This window comes from Centrocercus urophasianus, unplaced genomic scaffold (genome assembly GCF_019232065.1).
Source record: "Centrocercus urophasianus isolate 14NV4802_14NV808 unplaced genomic scaffold, USGS_Curo_1.0 seq_12, whole genome shotgun sequence".
In the NCBI taxonomy this organism is placed as follows: domain Eukaryota; kingdom Metazoa; phylum Chordata; class Aves; order Galliformes; family Phasianidae; genus Centrocercus; species Centrocercus urophasianus.
Window position 1 is genome coordinate 48,088,680 of NW_024884364.1, and position 25,665 is coordinate 48,114,344.

Here is a 25,665-nt window from a genome sequence, read left to right on the forward strand (position 1 = left end):
ATTGGGTTGGAGACGTCTGTTAGATTGCCATTAAAAAATTTAAATAGGAACAGAGAGCGCTTGGCAGTCCTCACCAAAAGCTTATGAGGAGAGTGGGTAAGGAGAGATATTGGAAATGTTTCATCTGAAAATAGGCCTTCAGTCTGCCTCTGAGCTTGTTTGTCTTTTATTTGGAGACTGTAGATGGAGACCTGCCTTTTCAGAGCTTGAGGACCGGGCCCTTCGCTATAAGCTTCATGATGCGCTGATTTCAGAAGCAGACTTTGGGGCTATGTCCGTGTTGGTGTGGTTTGGTGCATGGCAGCTGCTGACAGCCTCCCTGGAGACCTTTCCTGTGGTGAGGCCCTTGCCTTGCCCTCTTCTCACTGAGCGCTCTTTCAAGACTTAGTGTGTCATTTTCCAAAACGTGGTTTGAATCCATAGTCCTGTGTATGTGCTGCTTTTGCCAACGGGAGATGTAAACATGCCCAAAGAAGGGAGTTTCCCTTGTGATTCAACCACAAGCAGCCTGCAACTGCCCCTCTGCCCAACCGCTGCTGCTCACAGCATGCGGGTTGTTAGACCTCTATCGAGGGAAAAGACGTTATACAGCTTATATAAAAGCAGAGTTGTGCAGTGAGTTTTTCATACTCAGAGTATGTTTGACCAGCTTCAGAAGTCTGAAACAGACATAAAAGGGAGTGCGTTCCTCATGTGTTGCTTGGAGATGTGTGACCAAACCCCACTTCAGTTCCTTTGAGGTCAGGAGTGCTCCTCTTCCCCCTCTCCATCAGTTTACCAGGGTCCCTGCAGCTCTTCACAATGCTTGCTTTTTCTAGAAACAGAGACGCTGCTTCAAGTTCTCTCTTAATTTATCTCACGATGTGGGTTTTTATTAGATTCTAATATGACTTGTCAGAGCACTCATGTTATCTCTTTTGGAGACATCAGTTCCTGTAATGGCACTTAAAAGCATGAGATAAAAAAAAAAAAAACCACAACAAATGAGTTAATGTGTTAATTGATTTGTCTCGCTTTTTGCATTTTAGAGCCTGTGGGATACATGCAGACAGTCTCTGGAGCATATGGGCTGCTTTGTGGCTGCCGGACCAGACGGTTCAGATATAATTATAAGTGCCTTGTTTGCATATGCGCCTTGTTACTGCTGTGTTTTCACAGATCTTAGGAACACATCAAGCATAAAGCTAAGTTAGGTTGTTGTACTTCTGGTACTTACTTTTCTTTTTGAATGAAGCGTGTCACCAGAGCTTAGTGCATCTCACCTGCTTGGCTGTGAATGCCCAGTTTACTTTTGGGGCTCAAAGGAATCCAAGAAAGACTGGCAAAGCATTTTTTGATTGCTTTGAAAATACAAAGATAGAGAGCATTTTTGTTTAAAATAGCGCTGTCGAGTCTCCTGGATGCTATACTGCATGTTATTGATATCCCAGGTATTATGTGATGAGCTGTAAGGGACATTCATCATTCATCTCTGGCAGTACAGTGCTGTCATCTGAGTTGAGGAAAGGGGTCTGTCATGAGAACCCTGCTCAGGGCGGGAAAGGTAGCAGAGCATGCAAAGCACTGGAATTGCAGCTCCCTTGAGAAACACCAGCGGGTTTTTGAGTGAAAACATCTTCCTTAGCTGCAGACTTCTTTGAACTTCTTCACCAAGCCATCAGCTTTTCCACAGAAAACATATTCTTCGTGACTGTTTTCTTAAGACAGAAGCCTTATTTTCCACTTAAAAAAAAAAAAAAAAAAAAAAGTTGGTCAATTATATTTCTGAAGCTATTTTTGAAGGTCCCATGAGATGTTAGTGGCCAGCATTGGTCACTGTGTAACAAGAGATCAGCCAAGGAATTCTCGGCTGCCTGCTAATTTAGTTCTCCTAAGCTTACCCCAGAGGGGTGTAGGTTCCTTGGAATTTTGCATAATTAAGGAGCGCATTAAAAGTTACTTACAGCCTATCTGTGAATGTTGAATTTACAGTATCAGAATCAGTTGATTGATTTCTCAATGGTAGTTTACCACGGGTCAGTTTTAAGTTTTAAGATGAATATTTTTGAGAAGAAATTAATTTGATGAAGAAGTTCATCCAAAGTAAACAAAATAACTTTATTTTCTTCAATTTTTGATGACCAGTTATATTATATATATCCTCTCCATATACTGTGAACATTCTGTATTTATAACATTATATTTCATCCTGAGTAGCAATTTTTTTTTAATTTTTTTAAATAGAAAGCTGTATATTATTGAAAGGAGTATTTTGAAATGAAAAAAAAAAAATCGCCCAGGTACTCTGGTAGCTAATGCAAATGTATTGATGATGTAAAAAATGGTGTAATCTGTGTGCCAAAAAGGAAACAACATGAAAGAAAGAACATTATTAGTGACTGAATAATCTGAAGAAGCCTGATTTACAGCACAATTCAACATATATCATTGGACTCCTCTATTTCTGAGCAGGAAGCCCTTGCTGTCCATGCATTGTTGCAATTAATATTAACCAATAGGTATTTCAACGGAGTTAAAGGAACATAACCTTGTCTGGAGTGTCATAAATACAAGGGGGGCGACCTAACTGGATTCTTCACTCCCACTTTGTCTTTCTGCAGACCATCAGAAAATGTTGGGGGTTTTTAGATTGCTTATTTGCAGAGCATGAAAGTGGCAGTTCCTGCCTTCTTCGCTTGAGTGAGTTTCCGAATGAGTATATCTCCATTTCTAGTTATGCAAATAACAATTTTTCTTTTTGCTAGGGGAAATTCAAAGAATAATAACACAGGACATAAGGGCTGAAGAAATTTGGTTTTGAAGAAATATGTCAAGTGGCACAAATGTACAGCATAATTTTGAGATGACCAGCAGGAGGCTGATCTCTGGCTACAGCATTTTGAAGAGGAGAGATAAATTCAGCTTCAGTGTCCTTGGTTTGTGTTAAGATGTAAGCACAACCATGACAGTGCTTGAGAAGATTATTCAGTAGACAGCTTTTCTTTGGAAGTCTTATATGGTGCCTTGCTCCGTGGTGACTCCCTGTCTGTGCTTAGCACCACTCTGCCACAGGTAGAATAGAAAGACTGGAAATGAAGCTGAGGAACTACGTGGTTTGAGGATGTCTAAACTAAGAGGCACTGAAAGTGCTGAGGTGTGTGCTTTGACTTCTGTGGGCTTTGGGTAAGGCTTTGATATTAGAGATGTGTGATGCGCGCATGTGGTGGTTGCAGGCAGTACTGGTGGCTGCCAGATATGTCCAGCACATACTCCTAGGTGCTGGCTCCCTCACTTGGGCAGATCATGGCTGCTCAGCCCACCCAGATGTAGCAGTAAACAAAGCATGTGGGTAGATTGATGGGGAAAACATCACATGCTCTTCCTCCCCATCACCTGTGGCTTCTCTTCAGTGAGCAGTCCGATGGAGTCCCAAGCTGTATGGACTGAGAAACAGTTCTGTCACTCTGCATGCTTATTTGGTGAAAAGCCAGGTAGTGCGGAACTGCAGTTGAAGTCATTGGTGATTCAGTGTTTGTTTTTCATAAATTGCCTACGCTTCCAGCCCACGCACTGTAGATGACAGCGTTGTATATGCGGACTGTGAACGTGACAGGCATTATTTATGAAGCAGTGCCTTCATCAAGGTTTTTTTTTTTCCTTGCAAATTGTGTAAAATAGCCTCTGCATCGCTCTTGTCAACATGGTGTTATAAATATAGCCGGTTTGCTCGGTTGAGCAGAAAGTTTTTAAAGGTGTTTAAAAAAGCTGCAAACTGGCTGCATGAGAAGGTCAGGCAGAAAACACCAAGTGCAGTTCGCTGTGCTCCAAGGAATAGCAGCAGCTGCTTCCAGCATTCTTTCAGCTATTCCTAATAGGGAAAGCTTGCGCAGTTATAATCAGTTTTGAGTTTGTACAGCCATGTGGAAGAGGGATTTTTGAGGGGAGACGTGCCCCTTCCTAACCACTCCTCATACTTGCTCAAAATGTTTTCTCTGAAATAAGAAGTGGGGAAGTCAGTTGCAGCTTTCCTGCCTCTGATGCACAGGCGCTGTGTGACACAGCTCTCAGCTGTGCTGGACTCCCAGCTTTCTTCCACACAGAGAAAACTGAGATCCAGTTTTCCCCCTAAGATTCATGGCTGTATGAGCCTCTGGTGAACAAAGGTATTCGAGGAGTCATAGCTGCTTCAGCTGGGTTCTTTCTTGGACACTCAGTGCACAGTTTCGGGACAACTACATTGTTTTTACCTTAAGCTTATTTTGCAAAAAGTCATAGTTGGAGTCAACCTCGTAATTCAGATCTGGTTTGATCAAGTACTGAAGGACGCTGAAGACAGAAGAGAACTTAGTTAATGGGTAAGAAAACTGAATAATTTTAAATATGATGTGGTAGAGGTAAGTGGAATAGAGAACATCTGCTGAATGTGATATTCATAGCAATTTCTGTTTATTTATTTATTCATTTATTTTGTGCTTTAGTTTAGTTTGAAGAAAATAGGACAGCTTTGCCTCTGAGGAAAAGACTGGCATTGCCTGCCATTTGCCAGGCTCTGGAGCTACATCAGCACTTGGAGAACCCTCAGACACTGTTGGAGACTAATTTCATTACCTTGCGTGTTTTCATAGTTAGACTGAGAGGAATGAAACCATGGAAGGAGGAGTGACATTACTCTTCAAAACAAACTGCATAATTAGGCAGATTTGTATTTGACTGTTTTCATCAAGTGCTGCCTTGCTTTGAAGTCCATGATGCTTGCTATGTTTATTGTGCTCCATATTCTGCCTCTGCGAAGGCTGTAACCCAGGCAGCTGCAAGAAAACATACTGGGGAGAAAGGCTTCTCAAAAACTAATGGGTTGACAGTTACAGCTGCTGTTCAGTTACAGCTAGGTTCAGTTTGACAAATAACAGTTTCTGTAAGCATCAGGTTTTATGGACTTGACTGTGGTGTTGCTGGATTTCTAAGTTTTGGTAGCTGTGCTTAACTGAGTGGAGAATAAGAGCTGTTCATCTTCTGGCTCAGTCCGTGAGGAGCTTGTAACTCTAGCAATTGTTTCTGTTTTTCATAACAGTGGGAACTTTATGGGCTATTTTTCCCTCTCTGTGTCCAAAATAAATGTGCTGCCTAAAAACAAAGACAGAAATTGCAGAGTCTTTGGCAGGCACACGTTATGAACTTGGGGTACCTCAGGCCAGAGGGGCAGTTTACAAAATGCACCTTTCTGAGAATTGATGTTGCACCACCGTGGCTTTATCTGTGTGGATCCATTTTACATTTCTTGCTTTGCAAGTCCGTATTTTTAACAAGCCTCCACTTCCGTAGATATTAAAGCATCTATGTGCTTTTCAGTTGTTTTTCCAGGTATATACACTGATCCATCAATCTGATTTGTAGCTATATCTTCACTCAGAGTAGTTTGTATAGTTCCAGTTCAACATTTCAGACTCCTGTATGATATTTAATTTATTAGCACATCAAGCAGATGCATACGTGCAGCTGTGGTGCTTTTTTTGTAAGAAATGATGCAGCAGTGCTTCTTGAAAAGCTGAGGTAGTGACCTTGGCTGTGCATTGCAGGAAGAGCACATGCACTGTTTCAATACACAGAAAACAGAGGAAAAGTAATGACACTAATTAAAATCAATGACAGTGCTAGTGAACACAAATCCAACTCTTTGTACTCACAATACTTTCCTAATTATTAGACTTTCTGAATTTTCTGTTCTTCCTGAGTTTTTCCTTAGAGAATTGTCTGTGCAGAGTCTTTAAGAGGGCAATAGGAACACCAGAACAGCTGTCGGTCAGGGTGGGAATTTGATATCTCATCTATTAAAAACAACCGAACAACCAAATGCAATGCCAATTAAACAGGTATAGGTTGCCAGAGCATCTCAGCTGACTTGCTGGTGCAGATCTCTGCCAGGGTGCCCAGTGTGGGTATGTAGGACAGGGTAGGGTTGGCATGTGTAAACATTGTGATAGTGTAGAGTGATTATAAAGCAAATGAGCAAAGCCACCCCATCTTACTTTCTACATGTTTGAAATGTGCCTATCATTGCCATGAAGACATACACATACTGCGTCACTAGCACCTGAAGTGGTGTTAATAACACAAACTCAAAACTCATGACTCAAAGAAAAATTATTTAAGAGGAGGGATCATACAACTCTTCTATTTCAGCATGGATTGGAAGCCGGCGCAGTAGCTAGTTGTGCCATAATAACCTAAATAACCTGATCCATTTTTGAACTGGAAGTGGGTAGTTCGCTTGCACATGGAGACGGACTTCAGTGAAATAACATTTTCTCTGTGAGCAGCAATGCGTGTTGAGGGCAGGTCCTGCTGGGTATTCCCATGACAACTTTGAGAGCCATCTGTTCACTCGCTGTGCTTAGCAAATCACTCTAGAGGGACACAGCAGCCTCTATCATGGGTACTTATGGAAATGGGAGTGGATGCTGAGCACTCAGCAGCTTCCTGATGAGGAATGGGGTAAGGGTGAAGCCAGGGTCCAGCTTGTACTCTAATCCAGTTGGTAAAGCCTTTGTTCCTGATACCTCTCTGTTGTAGCTTAATAACCGAGTGCTCTCACTCTTGTGCTTCTCAAGGCAAATATTTGGAGATGGCTTGCATTTTGTTCCCATCGGCTTATGTCAACCTCCACACCTCTCCTTTCAGTGGTAGTATGGGTTTCCAACCAGAGCTGGTATGTAGGTAATTTGGGTAGCTGTTCTGCGTGCAACAAATTTCATTTTCTTTAGACCAAGAAATAATACTTTTTGTAAGTAATGTCAGAGTTTATAGAAAATAGTAATTTGGACCACTTGAAACAATGCAAATGGGGTTTTGTATTTAATTAAAGGCTTTGCTGTTGTTAGTCAAATCCCAGTACTTGGAGTCTTGAAATTAATTATTTTTCTTCTTAATGAGATTCTGGCTGTATGCTTGAGTCAGATAATGTATCTTAAAAGCTCAAAATCCAGAAGGAAAACTAAAATATTTGTATATTTATAAATCTTGTATACGATACTTGGTATGGTTTTTTGAATCATTTGGAAATGATAACTTGTGCTTTCTCATGCATTTCTTTAAATTTTCAGCTAGGGTTATTTCTTTTTTCTTTTTTACTGAGTATAATAGAAATAGATGCCACTTATAGTCTGTTAAAAGCATTTACCGCAGTCAAATTAATCGTTGTTACTGAATCCAGAAATTGCTAACTTATGTGCTGTACTAGTTGCAGTCCCAGCAAGAATCATCAAGGTTGGAAAAAACCTCTAAGATCATCCAGTCCAGCCACCTACGAACCACTTTTATCTTCCACTAAACCATGTCCCTCACTACAGCATCTAAACGGTCCTTGAACACCTCCAGGGACAGTGACTCCACCCCCTTCCTGGGCAGCCCATTCCAGTGCCTGAACACTCCCTCAGTGAAGAAATATTTCCTAACATCCAAACTCAATCTCCCCTGGCACAACTTGAAACCATTTCCTCTAGTCCTATCACTAATCACACGGGAGAAGAGGCCTATCTCCACCTCACCACATCCTCCCTTCAGGTAGTTGTTGTTTCCTGTCAGAAACTACAGAAGGTCCTGTATTCCTTATTGCTTCACAGGAGCGTTGTTGTACTGCTTCAGGATGAATAAAGCTACAAATAGGACTTACGCTTACATTTGCTTAGTCTAGGTTGTTTAAATGTATTTCCCATATAGTTTAGGCCTTATGTTTTCATATGCTTAACATCAGCTTCATTACGATTAGGAGAAAGAGCAGTATTTCATATTTTTAGCAACAGCTTAGCAGAACGCCGGCCAAGCATTGGAATGGGTTCCCCAGAGCAGTGGTGGAGTCCTATCTCTAGAAGTATTCAAGAAATGTGAATGTGACACTACATATGTTTTCGCCGTGGGATTTGGTAGGTCTGGCTGATGGTTGACTTGATCTTGGAGACCTTTTCCAATCTAAATGATTCCTTGTACGTTTCTATGACTATGTATGAATGGAAGTTCTGCAGTGCATTGGTGTGCAGCATGTCCTCTGGCTCCCAGGTCTTCAGAATTGAGCCAAGATTGTCCTCCAGACTGATCCCATCTACTTATTGATTTGAGACAGAGGTAAACATGGACACAGCACATGACTTCTTGTTTTGCTTTGTATGCGAGTGAATACTGAGCAGGAACATGTTTGTGTTGGTAGCGGAGCCTGGAACAAGGTCTATTTAAGGCAACTTTGCCACTAAAAATAATATTCAAGCTATTGTATCTGATTTGGGGTCAGCTGCCATTAGCTTGCACAGTTCACATTATTTCTGGTCAAGCAGGAGACTGTTTTTACACTTGAGAAATAAATAGCAGCAACCTGTCAAAAAAACAGTATGGGAACCGATGAAAGGAATGAATTTTATTATCTTAATCAGCACAGGCTATCCCAAATCTCTTGTGGTGAGGCTGCTGAAAACACAGTGTATAGACAATTACTTTGGTCTCAAGCTGTATAGTTGCTACAGCTTGTTACTGCAGCTTGTTAATGTACACATGCAACAACTTGCAACCAACAGCAAAGCACAGGGTGGCTAACTTCTCTTTTATTGACAAAAACACACAGAAATATGTTCACACAAATTCCAGTAGAACTTCACCTACATTTAGAGTTTTTTAAGATGCTGTTGTCTCTGTTTTGGCAACTTTTCAAAAGTACTCAGACTCTTTTGGCTCTAATTGTAATGCTTCTGAATCGTAGAATCATAGAATGGCCTGGGTTGAAAAGGACCACAATGATCATCTAATTTCAACCCCTCTACTATATGCAGGGTCACCAACCACTAGACCAGCCTGGCCTTGAATGCCTCAAGATATTGATGTCCGGTGAAGCAAGGCATCCTGAAAATCTGATCATGTTGATTTTTTTGATGCATTTTATTGGAGATTGGTGTTCTGCATAGATGAAAAGTTTGGTACAGAGGATGTGTTAGGAATGAATATTTTGCTAGGCAATCCCTGTTTTACTTCAGTCACATATATTAATGTCAGAAGAGAAATGAAATGCATCTCCATTATACAAGTTTTTTTTTTTTAAGAGAATGCTATTAACTATTCTAAACATGAAACAGTTCCTGAGGCATTTGGAAAACTTGGAGAGGTTGATCCTAGAGGAACAGGAAATATTTTGCCCTTTATTTTAACAATTTTAATACTGCTGTGGAAACACACTTGTTCTTCCGCTCCCTGTTTATCCTTAGACTAAAGTTAGATGGGCTTTTTTTTTTTTTTTTTTTTTTTACTCCCTGATAAATGGAAATTACTGTTGTGGAATTCTGAACCATGTTTCCTTACCTGGGCACAGGCCCGTGCTGTCTCATTACATTAAATATTTCTGCTGGTGCTGTGCATTCTGCCTGCCCTGTGAGGAATACCAGTCTGCCAGCATCCTAGGGGCTGCTTGCTGTACAAAGCACCGATCCCAAGTGTCTTGTTTTCCAGTTGACGGTCCACAACCCTGGAAACAAGGCAGGATACAGCTCAGAATGAGGAAGTGCCTCTCCTTAGCAATGTCGTGGTTATATTAATTGCCATTAAATAGCTTTGATACCTACAGTGCTGCTTAGTGAAGTGTGATCTTTTGCCAAAACTAATAGAGTTTTCTGCACATGCATTATTTAGCATGCGAAAGTATAATAGAGCTTGAGATAAGCTAGCTTTCATGCAATACTCCAAAGTGATACACAAGATCATCAGGCTGTACTTACTCTCTTCCTAGTGGAGACATTAATAATTTTTCCACTGATGTCAAAGGGAGCAGGATGTCAACCTAGATAAAGACGTTAATGAAGTCAGACTTTCTTAATGAAGATTAATTGTTGGGGGCTCTATATTTTGTATGTCTGCCTTTGAATGCCTCAAAGTCATGCAGTAAGTCTTGTGCTTCTTCATACTTATGTATCTAGAGATGCCATTTTGGAAAGGCATGTCTCCTTTTCTCATACCAGCAATCCCTTGGAGACAGCTGTTCTGATACTTGCTGTGTTTGGAGAAACTGTAGCAGTCTAGGTTGCATTAATTTGTGATGGGATCTGGAAAGAAATACACTACCTGCCTTTGGAAAATCATCTGGAGACGGGATGGCAGAAAGAATGAGGTCATTGCACACCCATATCATCCAGATGTTTTCCAACTCCTGATTAATCCAAAGGTGGCCTTAATAAAAGATTAGGCATTTGTCCTTAACTGCATGTAATGCTGGATACTTTCTATAGTTTATTCCTCCTTTCCCTTCATGCCCTGCCGGGCGTTCTGCTTTGTACTCTGGCTTTAGATGAAGAAGTTGCAATGAAAGGCTGTCGGATTGAAGCAGCTTCCTATCAACATCGACTGGAGAGAAGTGAGGAAGAGAGAGATGATGTGTACAGACATCCAGATTGTGCTAGGGGAATATCAACTGTCAAAATTTGAGGCTTTATGGCAGAGGAGTGTGGAAGTTATTTTAGAGAGAGTTGAAATGAATTACCTGTTTAAGTGAGAGGTTTATAAAGAAGTAATTACACACAGTTTTATGAAGCTTAGGGAAGTAATTAAGCAAACAAAATTAAGACATTTTGTCATATTATTGCAATATAATCTTCTTGCGTGTGGAATATTGAACTCCTTTACAGTGGAGATGTATCTAACTATAAACACATGGTTAAGTATTGCTAAGGTAAGAGAAAAAACAGAAGCATAATTGGCTTTAATCTTAGTGGTTTCAAATGGGTTTCAGCAAAAGAGTAATGAAAAGTAGACAGCTAATCTGATAATGGTATTTACCTAAATGAGTACAGACTAAAGTCATTAACATTGACAGCAATGCAGTAAGATAAAAATTGCTTTCTGCATCTTGCATTAAAATACTGTATTATCTAAAACTGCCATGTGTGAGAGATTCCTATTTGCCTACCCTGTGCATGATCCACATTGCTCACGAAGGCTTAAAGCTCCATAGTAATCAACAGAGGTAATGGTCAATGTGTTTGTTATCTGCATTCAGAATTCCTTGCAGAGTTTATCAGCCCATTTCTGCACTGTACAGAAGAACAAGACTTTGCTACAGCACAACTGAAAGACTGTTTTGGAGGCTGAGGGGAACAATGTAAAATACATGAGAGTAGCCTACAGATGCCTAAGAGTAATTTAAGAGCACAGTATTGCTGAAGATGTACCACTTGGGTTTATTTCAGAGCCGCTGGACAGCCAACCCCTAAAGAAAATATTTGTAGAAATATCAGTAAAACTTCAGTCTGTATCTTGTTAAAAAGTGCTTATGATGGTGGACAAGAATTATGGGAAAAGCGGACAGATTTTTCAAAGGCATGAGATGCAGTTAATCATTCATCTCCTTTGCTGAGTCATCTGCTCTGGTATTTTAGTCACATGCCTGATAAGTGAACGGCTCAGTTCTGAGGAGGAAAGATGTTAGGTGTTGATGGGAAAGCCAGAGAGAAGAATGCGAATATGAGGGAAAAGAAGTGACTGGCTGGCAGAAGAAACTGGAGAAGGCTTTTAGTCTGGTTAAGATTTTATAAAAGTCGATTACGAAAGCAACCTCACAATTAGCAGTTTGTGCCTATCAGGGTGATCACTGATCACTTTATCCCAGAGCAACATTTCTGTTTACAGTCTTGTCTGCTGATTATTTTTCTTCTTGCTGATGAAGGGACCATTTGCAGATCATGTTCCAATTAGTCCTACAGTCTAAACAGAGAAAAAGCTGAGTATGTATGTCTGAACACATATGCAGGGCATAGACTTCAAAAAGCAAATCCCCTGACTTGGTGCTTAAAAATCTTATGTTCCTCTTAAGCTTCTGCAAAGAACTATATCAGGCTATTAGTTGAACGTGGCTAATGAAGTGTGCCTCCTCAGGGAGAGAAAAAGAGAATGTTCTCTGTGTCTGTCCTGCCCTTTTCCTCCTTCGGTTGTCCCATATAGTACAGAATAGTTTTGCAGAATTGGGAATTTTGTAAGTGCACTTGTACCCCTTCCCGAAGGTGTATTGACTTCTCTGGACCTCTCCCAAGCCTGGTTGATGTTGCAGAAATTTGCTGGCTGTGTGTAAAAATTCCTCATTGCATTAGAAGGGAGGTGAAGCTGCTAAGTTACCTTCTGTCCCACAAAGCATAAGAGCCTATGAATAGATTAAGACATAAAATATTGTACTTTGGCTCATAGAAGACTGATATTTATTTGCCAGATAAAACAGAATTTTTCAAGGAAACATTTCTTCAGCCTCTGCTTCAACAGATTAGGAGATTCCATTGGCCCTAACACATGATCTTCCAAAAATATTTCAGATAATTACTCATGTGTTCCATTAGCATAGTAAAACCCTATGTTAATGTGACCTAGCAGAGATTTTATCAAACACATCAAGTATAAAAGAAGAATGCCTTATGTAGTGCACAGAGACTGGGCAGAGTGATTCCAAATTCTTTATTGCTGCTTAACAATCTGTCGTGGAGTTTGAGGATGCATCCGACCATTTTTAGCCAACAAGGGCCATGCTGGTGAGTGCCAGAGGTGTTTGGGGAGCTTAGAGACTGACAGAATGAAAATCCTGGTTGAGAGGAACAATCTTCATCTGGTATGGGACTTTCTTATTTCTCTTGGTTGTAAAACTTAGACATGTTAATTTTTATTTATTTTTATATTTTTAAAGAGAGAGATGAGGTGCAGCCATAATAAGGTAAAATTAGCTTGAGTAGGATTTCTAAGCCAGTGCTGAGCTGGCTGATTTGCTCATATAAAGCAGCAGAGCTCTGCATAGAGTCTTCGTTGGCCTCAAAGGCAGAATATTGATGCCAGTAAATGTTGTCTTTTCGAGTTAAACTCATGTGGCTGGTTCAGCAGCTGAGGTATTGCAGTGGTACAGCTTGCTGCCTGCTGTTACAAAGCTGCTCTGAGGTGAGGCAGAGGGTGCAATTACCTCCAGAATTAGATTTGTCCACATTGATTTTCATCAAAAAATAACAATAATTCATGTGTCCATGCATAATTCCAGTTAAGGAGTATGTATTTAACTTGTGGCAGTTCCTAAAAGCCCCATATTCCTCCTTGTTTTTTGTGCTCTACAGGAAACAGGATATGTTCTAAAAGCTTTCTAGTCTTAATAAGCTGTTAGTTCACAATTTTCTATTTTTCATGCCTTCACATTTCAAAATTAAAACATCCCAGTTATGCCTACCATAATAAATGTATATCCATGATACTTTTGTTTATGAAATTGCTCATCTAAGAGAAATAGATAAGATAAATCCAGAAATGTCTACCCCAAAAGCCTGTAGTTCTCTCTTTTTGCTATCTTGACTATAGAACATTTTGTACGTGAGATGTTCATAAGGATTGAGTTGCATATTTCTGCACTTGTAAATTTTTTTCTTCTGTATTATCATGATTGGAAAGGAATTCTTTCTTGGTATACATTGTCTGATGGTGGATTCTGTTCTTGATCACTTTTAACTATAAATGACAACGGCTTTTTCAAAAATGTAAACATTTACTTGCAGTTTCACAAAACAGGTTTATGTGAATCTCTCTGCTTTGGTTTCACTTGAGTTAAGCTAGTCTTGGTTTATATCACCTTGCAAACCCTTCGTTTGAGACCACTAAATCTAGTTAGTCAGCAGTGGAGCAGTGGAAGAGCAAAAAAAGAAAAAGCAAAAACCAAATTCCAGTGGTCAAATCCTGGGCTAGTGCAAAAGTTTACATATGTGACACATATAAATATACATATCATAAAAAATATTGGGTATAGTAGATTCATTTAACATGTAGATACAGTACTGTTCAATTCAAGGTGACAGCTTCATCTGTCACAACTGCCTTATAACTTGCAAAAATTTTTTACAAAAACAAAGGCTTCTTGAGGGACTCAGACACATTTCATGGTTTACAAGAAAAGTCCTTCACTGCATTGTTTCTTTCAGCTACATTGCTAGATGGTGCTGCATATTTATGATGTTTTTATCTCTCATACATGTGAATGCATGTGCAGTCATAGCTATGTACAGAATCACAGAATTGTAGAGGTTGGAAGGGACCTCTGGAGATCATTGAGCCCAGCCCCCCTTCAAAGCAGGCTTCCTACAGCAGGCTTCACAAGCAGGCGTCCAGATGGGTCTTCAGTATCTCCAGAGGAGGAGAATCCACAGCCTCACAGGGCAGCCTGTTCCAGTGCTCCATCACCCTCACTATGAAGAAGTCCCTTCACATATTGATGCAGAACTTCCTAATGCTCCAGTTTATGGCAGTTTCCCCTTGTCTAGTCCCCACAGACCACTGAAAAGAAGTTGGCCATATCTTCTTGACTCCCCCACTTAAGAAACTTGTAAACATTAATCAGATTCCCTCTGAGTCTTTTTTGCTCAAAGCTGAACTCTTCTTTTCCATGTAGAAAAATGTGTTCTCTAATTATGCTTTGATGAATTCTAAAGTTCTTGTTTCAAGTTAGTTGTCAGTCTTTCAGCTTTTCTGTGTGGTCGTACTTCTGTTCGACTGATGATTACTTCTCTTATCTGAACTAAATACTAGCAATAAGAATGGCTTTTTGTGTATGTCATCGTATGTGGGAGATAAAACTTATAAAGCTTTTGATTTTGTTTCTGAACATAATTGGTACCTTACAGAGATGCAGCATATCTCATGTTGTTTTATTGTATTGTAGCGCATATGTTATAATGGCTTTTCAGAAACGTAAAACAAATTATCCTTTAGTCAGTCTTGCTTTAACCACAGTCACTTTGTAAGGAGCGGGTAGGATGCATTGGAAAAGAAAATTACTCACTGAACAGCTTTGGGGAGTGGGGTTAGCAAATTGGAGGAGATAAGATGCATGTTATCCATGGACCTGTAGGAATTCAGGTCTCTGACTGAATGTGCATTGAAGGGAATGAAGTGATGATGAACTACTGTACAAAGAAACCAAGCTGGGAAAAGCAGACAAGGTTGTTTTTTTTTTTCCTGTTTTTTCCTTTTGATTACTGGAATCCCAGAGTTTTTGCAACAATACATGCTTAAATGTTTTCAGGCAAAATTGACTTTGTTTTGTATGTCTGTACTCCTTTTAAGGAATGTTAGTCTTAGGAAAACAAAGATATTTGAAAGGTTAGAGAAGTCCAGGAAAATGGCCTTTCAGAAAAGAGGACATGCATTGTTTCTCCTTGCAGTAGAAGAGATAGTTATGTTTATTAAATTGCACATACCGTATGATGCTTCATATTTTTCCATTTGATTTCCTGTAGGGTGATTTCACTTGGAACAGCATGTCAGGGCGCAGCGTTCGGCTGAAGTCAGTTCCCGTTCAAAGTCTCTCAGAGCTGGAGCGCGCTCGGCTGCAGGAAGTGGCTTTTTATCAGCTGCAGCAGGAGTATGACCTGGGATGTCAGATTACTATCCCCAAAGGTAAGTGCATGATAAACCAGCTCTGTTTAGATTGCTGAGCCTCCTCTTCATAAGCCGCTGACTTCATATCTCAGTAATAAATGGGAGAAAAAGTACATTGTTTGCTCCTCAGACTTTTTCTTCTGCTTCACTTTTTGTTTAAACATTGCAACTACAAAAATGAATGGTAATGGTGTCCATTATGTCCAACATAAGCCACCGGGAATGGGATCACCTGGTCAAGGACAGACACCTACAGAGCAGATAACCTAAATCAGACCTATTCATGCTGGGAAACCCTGATACTCAGTTGAAAGAAAGATTTTTCTTGCACTTCCTTATATCCAAAAGTATATATCTGTCTATGTCAGATAGATCGTTCCCTGTAAGTGTGATTTTTTTCGCTCTCTGTTGGCGCTGATGAAAGGCAAGAATCACTAGTTTTGGTATCTTCCATATCATATAAATTGAATCATAGTCAGCTTTTCCTAAAGACAGTGGTCTTACAACTTTTCTAAAGTTCTAGAGGGCAATGGAATTGAGAACCCCTTGACAACCCAAGTGTCTTCAACCTCTCCTGACAGGACATGCTTTCCAAACTTGTTACCAACCTTTGTTGTCATCCTCTGTGCACTTTCCAGTAAACTAGCACCCTTTTTTTTATTGAGGATTGCAGAACTACACACAGTACTCAAGGTGGGGCTGCACCAGTGCTAAATACTGTATATTGGTTCCAGATGGCCTGATCTAGTGGTTGGCAACCCTGTCCGTGGCTGGGGAGTTAGAATTAGATGGTATTTCAGGACCTTTCCAAACGAAGCCATTCTATGATTCTATGAGAATCATAGCCACCTGGCCATGCTGTGTTTAATGCCTCTTAAAATGTGGTATGGCCCTTAGCTGCCAGGGTGCACTGCTGATGGATGCTGAGCCTGCTGTCACCAGCACGTCCTGATTCCTTTTTGCTGGACTGCTCCCTAGCCACTCATCTCCTAGTCCGTACCTGTGTCAGGCATTTCTCTATCCCAGATGCAAAATTGAGCACTTCACTACGTTAAACTTTGCGCTGGTGCTGATTGCCTGTTGCTCCAGTGTATGCAGATTCCTCCACAAGGCTTCTCATCATTCCAAAGTCAACAGCACCCCCAGGTTTAGTGCTGGGGATGCATTCCATTCCTGAATTGAGGTCACTGATAAAAATGTTGGCCAGAACTGGATGTAGAATACTTTAGTCTAGACCCTTCGCAGAGACAATTCAAATGTCCTCTTCATGATCCCATCACTCCTGAATGGTGTGGAGTGCAAAAGTATGTTAAGAGGGGAGAGGTAGCCGTCCAATTGATTTGCTAATATCACAGGGCTGTGCAAGTGGGAATTTTCAAGTTTCAACAGTGTGAAACTTGCTCAGTCACTCCAGGCATGCAGTAGTACAAGTAACATAAAACTTAGATGCAACTATTTGTATCCCAAGTTAAAACTGGGCTGAAGGTCGTTAAAGGTTTTCTGTAAAAACAAAGCAAAGCAAACCGATCAACCCATCAAAAAACAGAAACAATAACAATAACAAACAAAGAAAAGGTGATGTGTTTGGCCAAGTTACAGGAAGAACTAGTGTAGTATGTTTGAGAGAGCTGAGGGAGCTGTCTAGGACTGGAGAGATCCATGTTTAGAAAGATGTGCTCTACAGCTCTCTTCTGATTGAGCAAATGTTGTCTGAACATATTCAGAAGCCTGAAGAAGCCTAGAAGAATAATCTCGGTATTAGAAAACACAGAAAGCGTTTTTAAATGTTGGGATTCTTTGAGGTCCTTTGACTGTTCTTCAAAAGCTACAAATGAATGACTCTAGAACAGGGCCAGCTGAGCATTTGCTTTCTGCAAGCATTTGAGAAATTACTTCTACTGGCACAAGTAGAAAGTAAATTGGAAAGTAAAACCCCATTGTTCTTGGGTAACAAGTATTTGTGCCAAGCACGCTTGCATGGAGGTTAAGTCTGAGTACAGAAGCATCTGCCTTATGTTTACAGTCGCAATGACATCAGGTCATATCACTACTGATAGCTTCATAATGTTTCAGTTCTGCCACGCTTAGAAGGCCACTTTGTCACAACAAGTGCAGTTAGCCTTTTAGGGCCCATCTGGCCATTTGCACACTAGGAGAGGAATGCATGCAATGTAATACCTGGCATGTAATCCCTTTTCATTTGTATTGCAGCCATTACCCTTCATAAAATACACTATTAACATTTGTAACTTAAATATCCTGTGGTCACATAGAGAGGACCACTTCTGACAGGAGTTTAAATGGCATGTTATTTAAAATATGTAAGGTTGGACTTCGGTAAGCAATCAGAATGAATTTAAAAACAATGACTCTTGTTGAATTTGTATGTATGACAGAGCTACTTCAAATTTGTTTTTTTGTTCTCTTGTTTTTCTGCCTCATCCCTGTCTTTCGTTTTCTGGAATCAAAATCCTTCTCAGCTCCATGGCATGCCTCCATCTGCCAGCGATAACTATACCACAAATCATTTGTACTGTCTCTAGTTTAATGTGTTAATTTAAGGGTTATCAATTCCGAGCACAGCACTAGTTTCTTTACTAACACAGTTATTCCATAGAATATTTTTAATTTGCTGTCTGATGTTCTAAATAGCACAATATTAAGTTTGTTGTGCAACTTATTTGCAGTCACTATTTAGACTATACCTATGCCTTCCTTATTTCAAGGAAGTAGAATCTCTTTCCAGTAGAAGAAAGGAAAGAGAACGATGCAGTTCACTTTATGCATGTGCTCATGTCTTTCTGACTTTCCATTTGTATGTGTTCTTTTCTGCCCCTAGTGAGAAAAATGAACCTTATACAGCATGTCTACACAAGAAAACAACAACTTGGTAACTCAAGTCTCATATCTTTTTTTCAAAATTAAACGAGTATGAAAGAGTAGGATAACTTCTTTCCTTCTCCTTTGTTCATAAGCTCCAGGTACCTCTTGGGCAGAGAAAGTATCGAATGAGGTTTGTTTGGAGCAGTTTCCACAACAGGTATTTAGGAAATACTTTTATAATAATATTTTACTTCACTGAGCCTGAGAGCCTCTTGTAGTTTGTATTTGTGAGCACTGGTAGGCACTGCTAGGGCCTGATCAGTTACAGTAAATGAGGAGTTAGGGCACCAACCCTAACTTAACTCCTCAAGCATCTGTTTCAGTTTTAAGGTACGACGTTAACCTCTCTGAATTAACCGGAATAGGATTTGGATGTTCTGGAGTCACAGCTGCAGTTTTCACCTCTCTTTATTCAAGAAAACACTGTGACTGCTTATGTTCTCACCAGTCCCCAACAGGTTGTGTTGTCATCTTCCCAGCTTTGGAATGAGGCATGAGGTATTGTGGAAACAAGGAGTACAGGAGGGAAAAAGGAAACACTTGCCACTAATTCTGAGTATGGCTTAGGTAGGTGTATGTATACCAGTGTAATATGCAAACATAAATGGTTTATCTTTTTGGTTGAATCCTGCTTTTACTTCTATACAGCAGAGGTGCCAGCAATTAGCGCTTGCTACCACAACACTGCTCAGAGTCATATTTAAAAGAAACCCTTGCACCTCTGATGCTTGAACTGAAATGTCCCCTAAATACCATGGTAAGAATGTCAGCTGAAGTAGTGGCTCAATTTGTGATTATGTTTTTCTTATCTTTGTAGTAGTTTGTATGGGATTTATGAATCTACCAGCATTAGCTTGCTGAGTTGATGATGCCTCTCGTGCATTCTTAATGTCCATTCTTAAGTGGATATCACCTTTGTAGTGACTGTTGAAGATGGAGAAGGAGAAGATACTAAAAGGCCTCAGGAGTTAGAAAGGGTTCTTGTGCTAAAGAAGTTGTAGGATTGGTCAGTTATGAGACGTTGCACAGAGGTAGTGAAAAGCTTTGATGTAGAAAAAAAGAGTTCTCTATTTTTCAAAAAAGGGGAAAGAAAGGAAAAGTTATGCTGAATTTTCCTATGAAAGTTTGGAAATTCTGCCCTAACTTGGATAGAGTAGAATTTGAATCAGCAAGAGATATACAGTATCTAGATTGTACATAGTCCTTCACAGAATCTCACTCTTTTTGTGATTAGGCATTTTTGGTCCTATCTTTCTAAATCATTTCAGGACAGAATTTAAATGTGATACAGTTGACAGAGGATCTTTTGCATGTGTACCAGTTCAGAAGTTGTACAGGCAAGCATCTCAGATGTATATTTTCATTTTTCACGTGTCATTTTTTCTACAATTAATAGTAACAAATCCCAGTATTAACCCATGTTTCAGATTGCATACTACTATGGGATCAAACTTCATTTTTTGTAGGAAGACTTAGCACAAGAGTTCAGGCCCAAAAGTTCAAAATAATGTGGTAAAATATCTTTATTCCAGTCTCATCTTCAAAATACAAGATTGATGTGTCTAGAATTGAACTTTGATGTTACACATTCACCCAGAATTGTTAACAGATCAGATGCAATAGATTGCAATACATGCAGTAGGTTGGATGAAGGCCAGACCATAAATCTCTGATGAATTATCTTGTTTTTGTTGGCTTGGGTCACAACCGTAATGCTAGGTTGATGTAGTATTTTTGCTGTAGCACATGCCACATTCCAAAGTATATTTATGCTATAGTACAAGTGCTGCATATGCTTTCTTTGTATCTTTGGGTTTATTATTTAAATGTTTCCCAAATGTTGTGGAGGGAGAATCTGAAGATAAGCCACAGAGTTTTCTTCATTTTACAGATCTGAAAATAAACTTGCCGTCCAGCTATTTTAGCAAGTGTACAAAGTGTAATCAAAGAAATTAATTGCCTTTACCAAGAAGACTCTTTACCGAATTGTTGCCATCTATGACAAGAATGTACACACACACATTAATATTTATTGTTAACAGCACCTAAGTCATACACAGCAGCTTCAGTAATTATAGCAAGTGTTCTACTTTCTGAGGTAATTTCTTTTTAGAGTTACTGGGTCAGCTGGAGAGAGAGAAGGTGATGCTTAATTTTAGTAGTTAGCTAGCATTTGTCAAATCTAGTTTTCAGTTCATTTAGTTTGTTATAATTGTAATACGTATGATCTCATGTCGTCTTTAGAAACTCAAATATATTTCCAATCATTTAAGGAAAGATTATTGCTTATGCTGTTTTAACATGTACTGTTGGACATTTTTGTATGTAAGATTTGTAGCCAGTTTCACCAGGTGTGCATCTGCTGTGCATCTGTTCCTATGAAATAAGTATTAATCTGCTGTAGAACTTCCTTCTGTAAGGTAAATTTGAAATACGTAATCATAGACTGAGTGTTGAGGCAACTCTCTTTGAAATGAAACAAAACACAAGCAGTTAGGTTTTCTGAATTTTTGTTGTTCATTGGTGCACTTTGTCCTCAATATGTTTCAGTTAAGCTCCGAATAAAAATGGGAATTCAGTTATGTGTCCTCCACTTGTTTATTTTGGCAGGGAGCTGACATTTGGTTCAGTTTTTTGCTTACTTTACTCATCATTATCCATTTTCCTTAACGCTGAGAGTGAGTTTGATTTTTATCCAGACTTGCATTTTTGTAGGTGCTCCAAGCTGCTCATTGTTTTTAATCATTGACCATGTTACATACTGTGTAGATAGTTATACCAGGAGAAAGCATCTAAGAAAACTGTAGCTGATACTTTGTGGAGCTACAAGATTAGGTGCTTTTGTGCTGGTATACAGTATGCCTTTTAAGTGAAGAAGTTTACTATCACCACTCTTCATGCTAACCTTTGCAGATACTTCTCATATAATACTGTCTCTAACATGGTGCCATAAGTCCATGCAGCATTTGTAAGATTTGCTTTCAATATAACAGTATTCATGAAGGTTAAATTAAAGACAAGCAAGACTGCAAGCTAAGTTCTGCTCTTTGACATTACATTAGTAAGTCTTCAACCTGGTTTATCAACCTTGCTCTATCAAACCTGCTCAGAGCACTTGATGAAAGCTGTGCATGTTGCTGGCTTAGGATGGAAGTTATATTTTCTTAGTCATTTTTATTTTTCCCCCAAATCCCAGTTTTCCATAAAACGTGAGCTTTTCTTTCCTCTCAAGAAAAAGCTCTATCTCTCAGTCTGAAAAGAGAAAGTAAAATTCACTTAACGTTTTGAGCTGGGAGAAATCCCAGCTGCAGGATGGAGGCATTTGGAGCAGTCAGCCTTGGAGTCTGCTATGCAGGAATTTATCAAAGTAAAGGTGACAGAAGCTTTTCTAGACAGGGAGATGCGCAAGCCAAAAAGCATTTTTTTTTTTTCTTCTCCACAGAAGGAAATTTGTAGAAGCTTCTTGCTATGGTTGTTGGTTTTTTTTGTTTTGTTTTATTTTTCCAGATTTGGCTTTTTGCCACAGTTGAGAGGGAAAAAAAAGTGAAATATATGAAGCTTGCAAGAACACAATTTTTCTACTAATAGAACAGAAGAAGTAATGTATCTTCAAAAAGTGAATTTTTTATAGTCATCTTTTCCTTTTTGAAACTTTGTTGTTAGGCAGCTATTTTATGAAAGTGTAACCTATGTAACCATCAGCAAATTGATTTCCATGATTTTCTTCTATCACATACTAGGAATAACATATCTTATTATATGAGGAGCACAGTTCCACCTATTTATTCAGTCAGGTAGAAACAGGCTAATAACAATTATGAAAGCGAATCTTCATTGTTCAATACAAGGAAAAAAGATTTCTCTGTTTATCAGCCTCTGGGTAAACAGGTGCTTTGATCAAGAAGCGGCATGCATTATGGTGAATGCTATAGGAATACAGAAGTACGAATTACTGTGATCAACTTTTCCATATACCAAGGTTATAAAACAGTTGATGATGACAGAATCCTGACAGGAGGTTTTCAGTATTAGGGGAGAGTAATCCTATGGGCTTGTGTTGTTATTTGGATCCTGACTTGTGTGGGCTTAGGGTAGAGCTATTATAAATTCAAAGCCAGAGACTGCTGCATGCATGCATTTGAAGTATGTAAAGTCCAATTAAGTCTAGATATTACTTCAGAGATATTAAAAAATTCCTGTCTCCTATTAAAGCTTCCTATTTTATTATGCTGGCCCCCAGTATCAGGGATGGATATTGATGGTATGGCAGTAGAGGTTGACCCTTCCCACTAGTATCCCATTATATTTTGTTGCCATGTTACAGATGGCAGCAGAGGGGCACTCTGATACAATAGCATCTGACATGGAAGTGTGGATGAAGTAAAGGGATGTCATTGATCTCCATGTGGAAAAAATGGCACCCACTGACATTCATTGACAATTGCTGAACGTTTCTGGAGACCAAACAGTGAATGTGAGCACACTGAGGGGTGGGTGGTGCATTTCAGCAGTGGTGACAGTGACAGCAGGTCATTGTCCTGGTGCAGATTGTTATGAGTGCAGCACGATGGCTCTTCACTAGCGAAAATGCATAGCTACTGGTCGTGACTATGTTGGAAAAGAGTGTTTTGTAGCTGAGAATTTGCACTACCATACTGTGTTGTTGTGCTCTTTGTATCAATTGTAGTTGAAATGGAAATAAATAGGAGGCATTACTTTTGGAGCAACCTACATATGAAGTCATTCGGCATTTTGTCAGTGTATTATTATGGCCTATGAAAAACTCCGTTTTCATTTTAAAATGTTAGTCATTAACATATTGGGAAAGTTCAAACATGGCCTATGTAAAACCATTTTAGGAACCAGAATGCATATGTAAAAGCTCTGTAACACATTGTTTGGAAAATTGGTTTCATTTAATTCGTAATTTCTTTTCTAAATCATTGCAAGTACACCTAGTGTAACAGAAGTATTCTTGATGATGTTCTGCCAAATGTGCCTTCAGAACGTATTGTAGTTCTGGCCTTTTGTTTCTGAAAACTCAGCTAGACTGTCCTTACTTTGCAAATAATCCACATCAGTGTATGGTGATTCTGCTGAAGCTTCTAACTGAAACATTATCAAGAATACTGGCGTTACAACTGATTAGTCCTCATGTTCTACTTGACTTTGGCAGAGTTTTGCTTTAACATGTGTATTCTTCTGGTATGAATTCTGGTATGAACTTTCCAGCTGAATATCAGATTTCCTTCTGTTACGCATTGTTTTGTAGTATATTGTATTGCTTTTTTTGTTTGATGCTTAAAAAAAAAATATCAGGAGCACATGAAATTACTGGTAAACTGTCATTTTATTGATAAAACTCGGCCCTGTAGGAACACAACTTTCTTTAGAACTGGGTGAGGATTCCAGCAGTTCTGTGTTCCCTGGCAGGTTCCCTGGCAATTTATGAATAATTTCTAGAAAAAACAGTTTCATTCGTATGCCACTAGAACTGAATTCTTGCTATTATAGTAAAGATTTACATAGTAAAGAAGTGATGTATAATGCAGGATTTAAACTCTTGTTGGCTACATCATTTAAACCCATATGTTGACATGCTATAATTCCTCTGTGTTTCATTTTAATAATCAGTAATGCAGTAGCCCAAGGGACTACTACACGTGTAAATATAATGTTACCTACATAAATCTTTATCTGAAGAGGATGCACTATAAACAGATTACTGAAGAGTATAATGGGTTGAGGAGGAAGAGCACAAAAGCATGCATTTCAAGAAAAGCAAATATTTCAAGAAATGCTTAGATACTGTGCTGAGGGACATCGTTTAGTGGGAAATCTTGGTGGTAAGGGGGCAGTTGGACTGGATGATCTTAGAGGTCTTTTCCAACCATAGTGATTCTATGATTCTATGCTTTTGCCTGGTGGTTTTCAGTTCTTTCAGTTAGCTGCCAGTTGCCAAGCATGAAGGAGTGCTAATTTAAAACAAAGTGAACTAAAGAGAGAAACCTGTAAGGGAGAAGCAGGAGGTAGTCCAAGCGTTATGAAGCCATATAATAACCTGCATTGCTAAGGGAATGCGTCTGCACTGCCAAGGACAGGTTACAGGGAGACAGAGAGCGATGGAAAATACCTGAGGGCTCAGCCTTTCCATTTTTATAGCGTGTGATGTGCCAAAGCCTTTCACTCCTGGTCCTCCGGTTGGAAATGTTTACCTTCCGCCTGTGATGCAGCTGGCAGCGCTCTGCGAGTTACTGCGTGGGGACAGTGACCGTTAATCTAAATAAATATTTCATGATGGACGTTTATAGGCACAAGAATGCCTAAGTAAAACCTTCACCTTGCAGCTCCACGTGCATGTCCGGAAGGAAATTCACACTGCGTAGTGCCCAAAGAAATGACTGCAACTGCAAATGCAGTGCAATGGGAAAAGAAAAAAGCACAGAATTCTTTCTTGTGCTATATCAAGTTTTAGCAATACTTTCTGCTTGCAGACACTCAATTGCTTTCCACACTGCACAGGCAAGAGAGTATGGAGCTTGACATTCGTTTTGCCCGCTGAGTGCGGGAGGCTGGCACTCAGGAAATGAGTCGCTCATAATGAGTGAGCCAACAGGGAAGTCTTCTGGAGAGGTGAGATGTGGCTCTTTGGAGTGCCACTGGTGGTAGTTTTCAAACCAGAATGGATTACCCTTTTACAAAGTACATGTTATTGTGATTGAATTGCATGCAAGGAAAAAAATTTACTAAGAGCTACTAAAGGAAAATGAGCATTCTTGAAGCAGGGAGGTTGAACTAGATGATCTCGAGTGGTCCCTTCCAACTTCAACAATTCTGTGATTCTGTGAATATAGCTACTAAGAACTATTTTTATTGAATTATAGAAATATTGGGATTTTTATCCATTTCTGTTTATAACTGAGCTATAGATATAACGTTCTTCTGTCACATAATTCCTCTCCTTATACTGTGTGAAAATAACCCTTCATTGTAGAACAGGACACATTTTCTTCCCTAAATGGACAAGAAATACAATTCTCATATGCAAAGAAGGCTGCCAATAGGAGAGGAGGTGGATGGGGAGCAGGTGTTCTGTACTCAATAACTGTGTAAACAACAGAAGATATGTCAAAAATACAGAAAGCTACATTAAAGTCTTTGTATGAATTATGTATAACAAAAAATAATATTGCATATAAGTAACATAAAAGCAACGTCTCTCCATGTAGATAATCAGTATCCTTTATTGTTTATAAACTTTGTTTATCTGTAAGCTTTATAAACCCATAAGGGCAAAATACATATATAAATAATGTATAAATCCATAAGGGAAAGAAACATTGAATAATTATATTTTGTTACTGGTTCACTTCAAGCTTATTGCCAGGA

At 39.3% G+C, this 25,665-nt stretch overlaps 1 protein-coding gene and 1 long non-coding RNA gene across 5 annotated transcripts in view; one reads left to right on the forward strand and one right to left on the reverse strand.

Annotated features, from left to right (window-relative positions):
* The window catches only part of ARHGAP6 (Rho GTPase activating protein 6), a 299,714-nt gene that overhangs the window by 231,015 nt on the left and 43,034 nt on the right, over positions 1-25,665 (forward strand). For 2 of the 3 annotated variants that reach the window (XM_042810524.1, XM_042810525.1), the window contains exon 2: positions 15,252-15,411. In XM_042810524.1, the coding sequence (XP_042666458.1) occupies positions 15,273-15,411 (139 nt within the window). In that variant the 5' untranslated portion in view covers positions 15,252-15,272. Of the gene's footprint in view, positions 1-3,824; positions 4,335-15,251; positions 15,412-25,665 lie in introns of those variants that run through there. The other variant, XM_042810526.1, reaches the window with a different exon arrangement.
* LOC122156061 lies at positions 1,016-15,310 on the reverse strand. 2 transcript variants are annotated; one of them, XR_006167374.1, is made up of 4 exons: positions 15,213-15,310; positions 9,729-9,790; positions 9,316-9,478; positions 1,016-1,722 (listed from the first exon to the last, which is right to left on the reverse strand). It is a non-coding gene; the product is annotated as an uncharacterized LOC122156061 (long non-coding RNA). The 2 variants fall into 2 exon arrangements; XR_006167373.1 differs by lacking the exon at positions 9,729-9,790.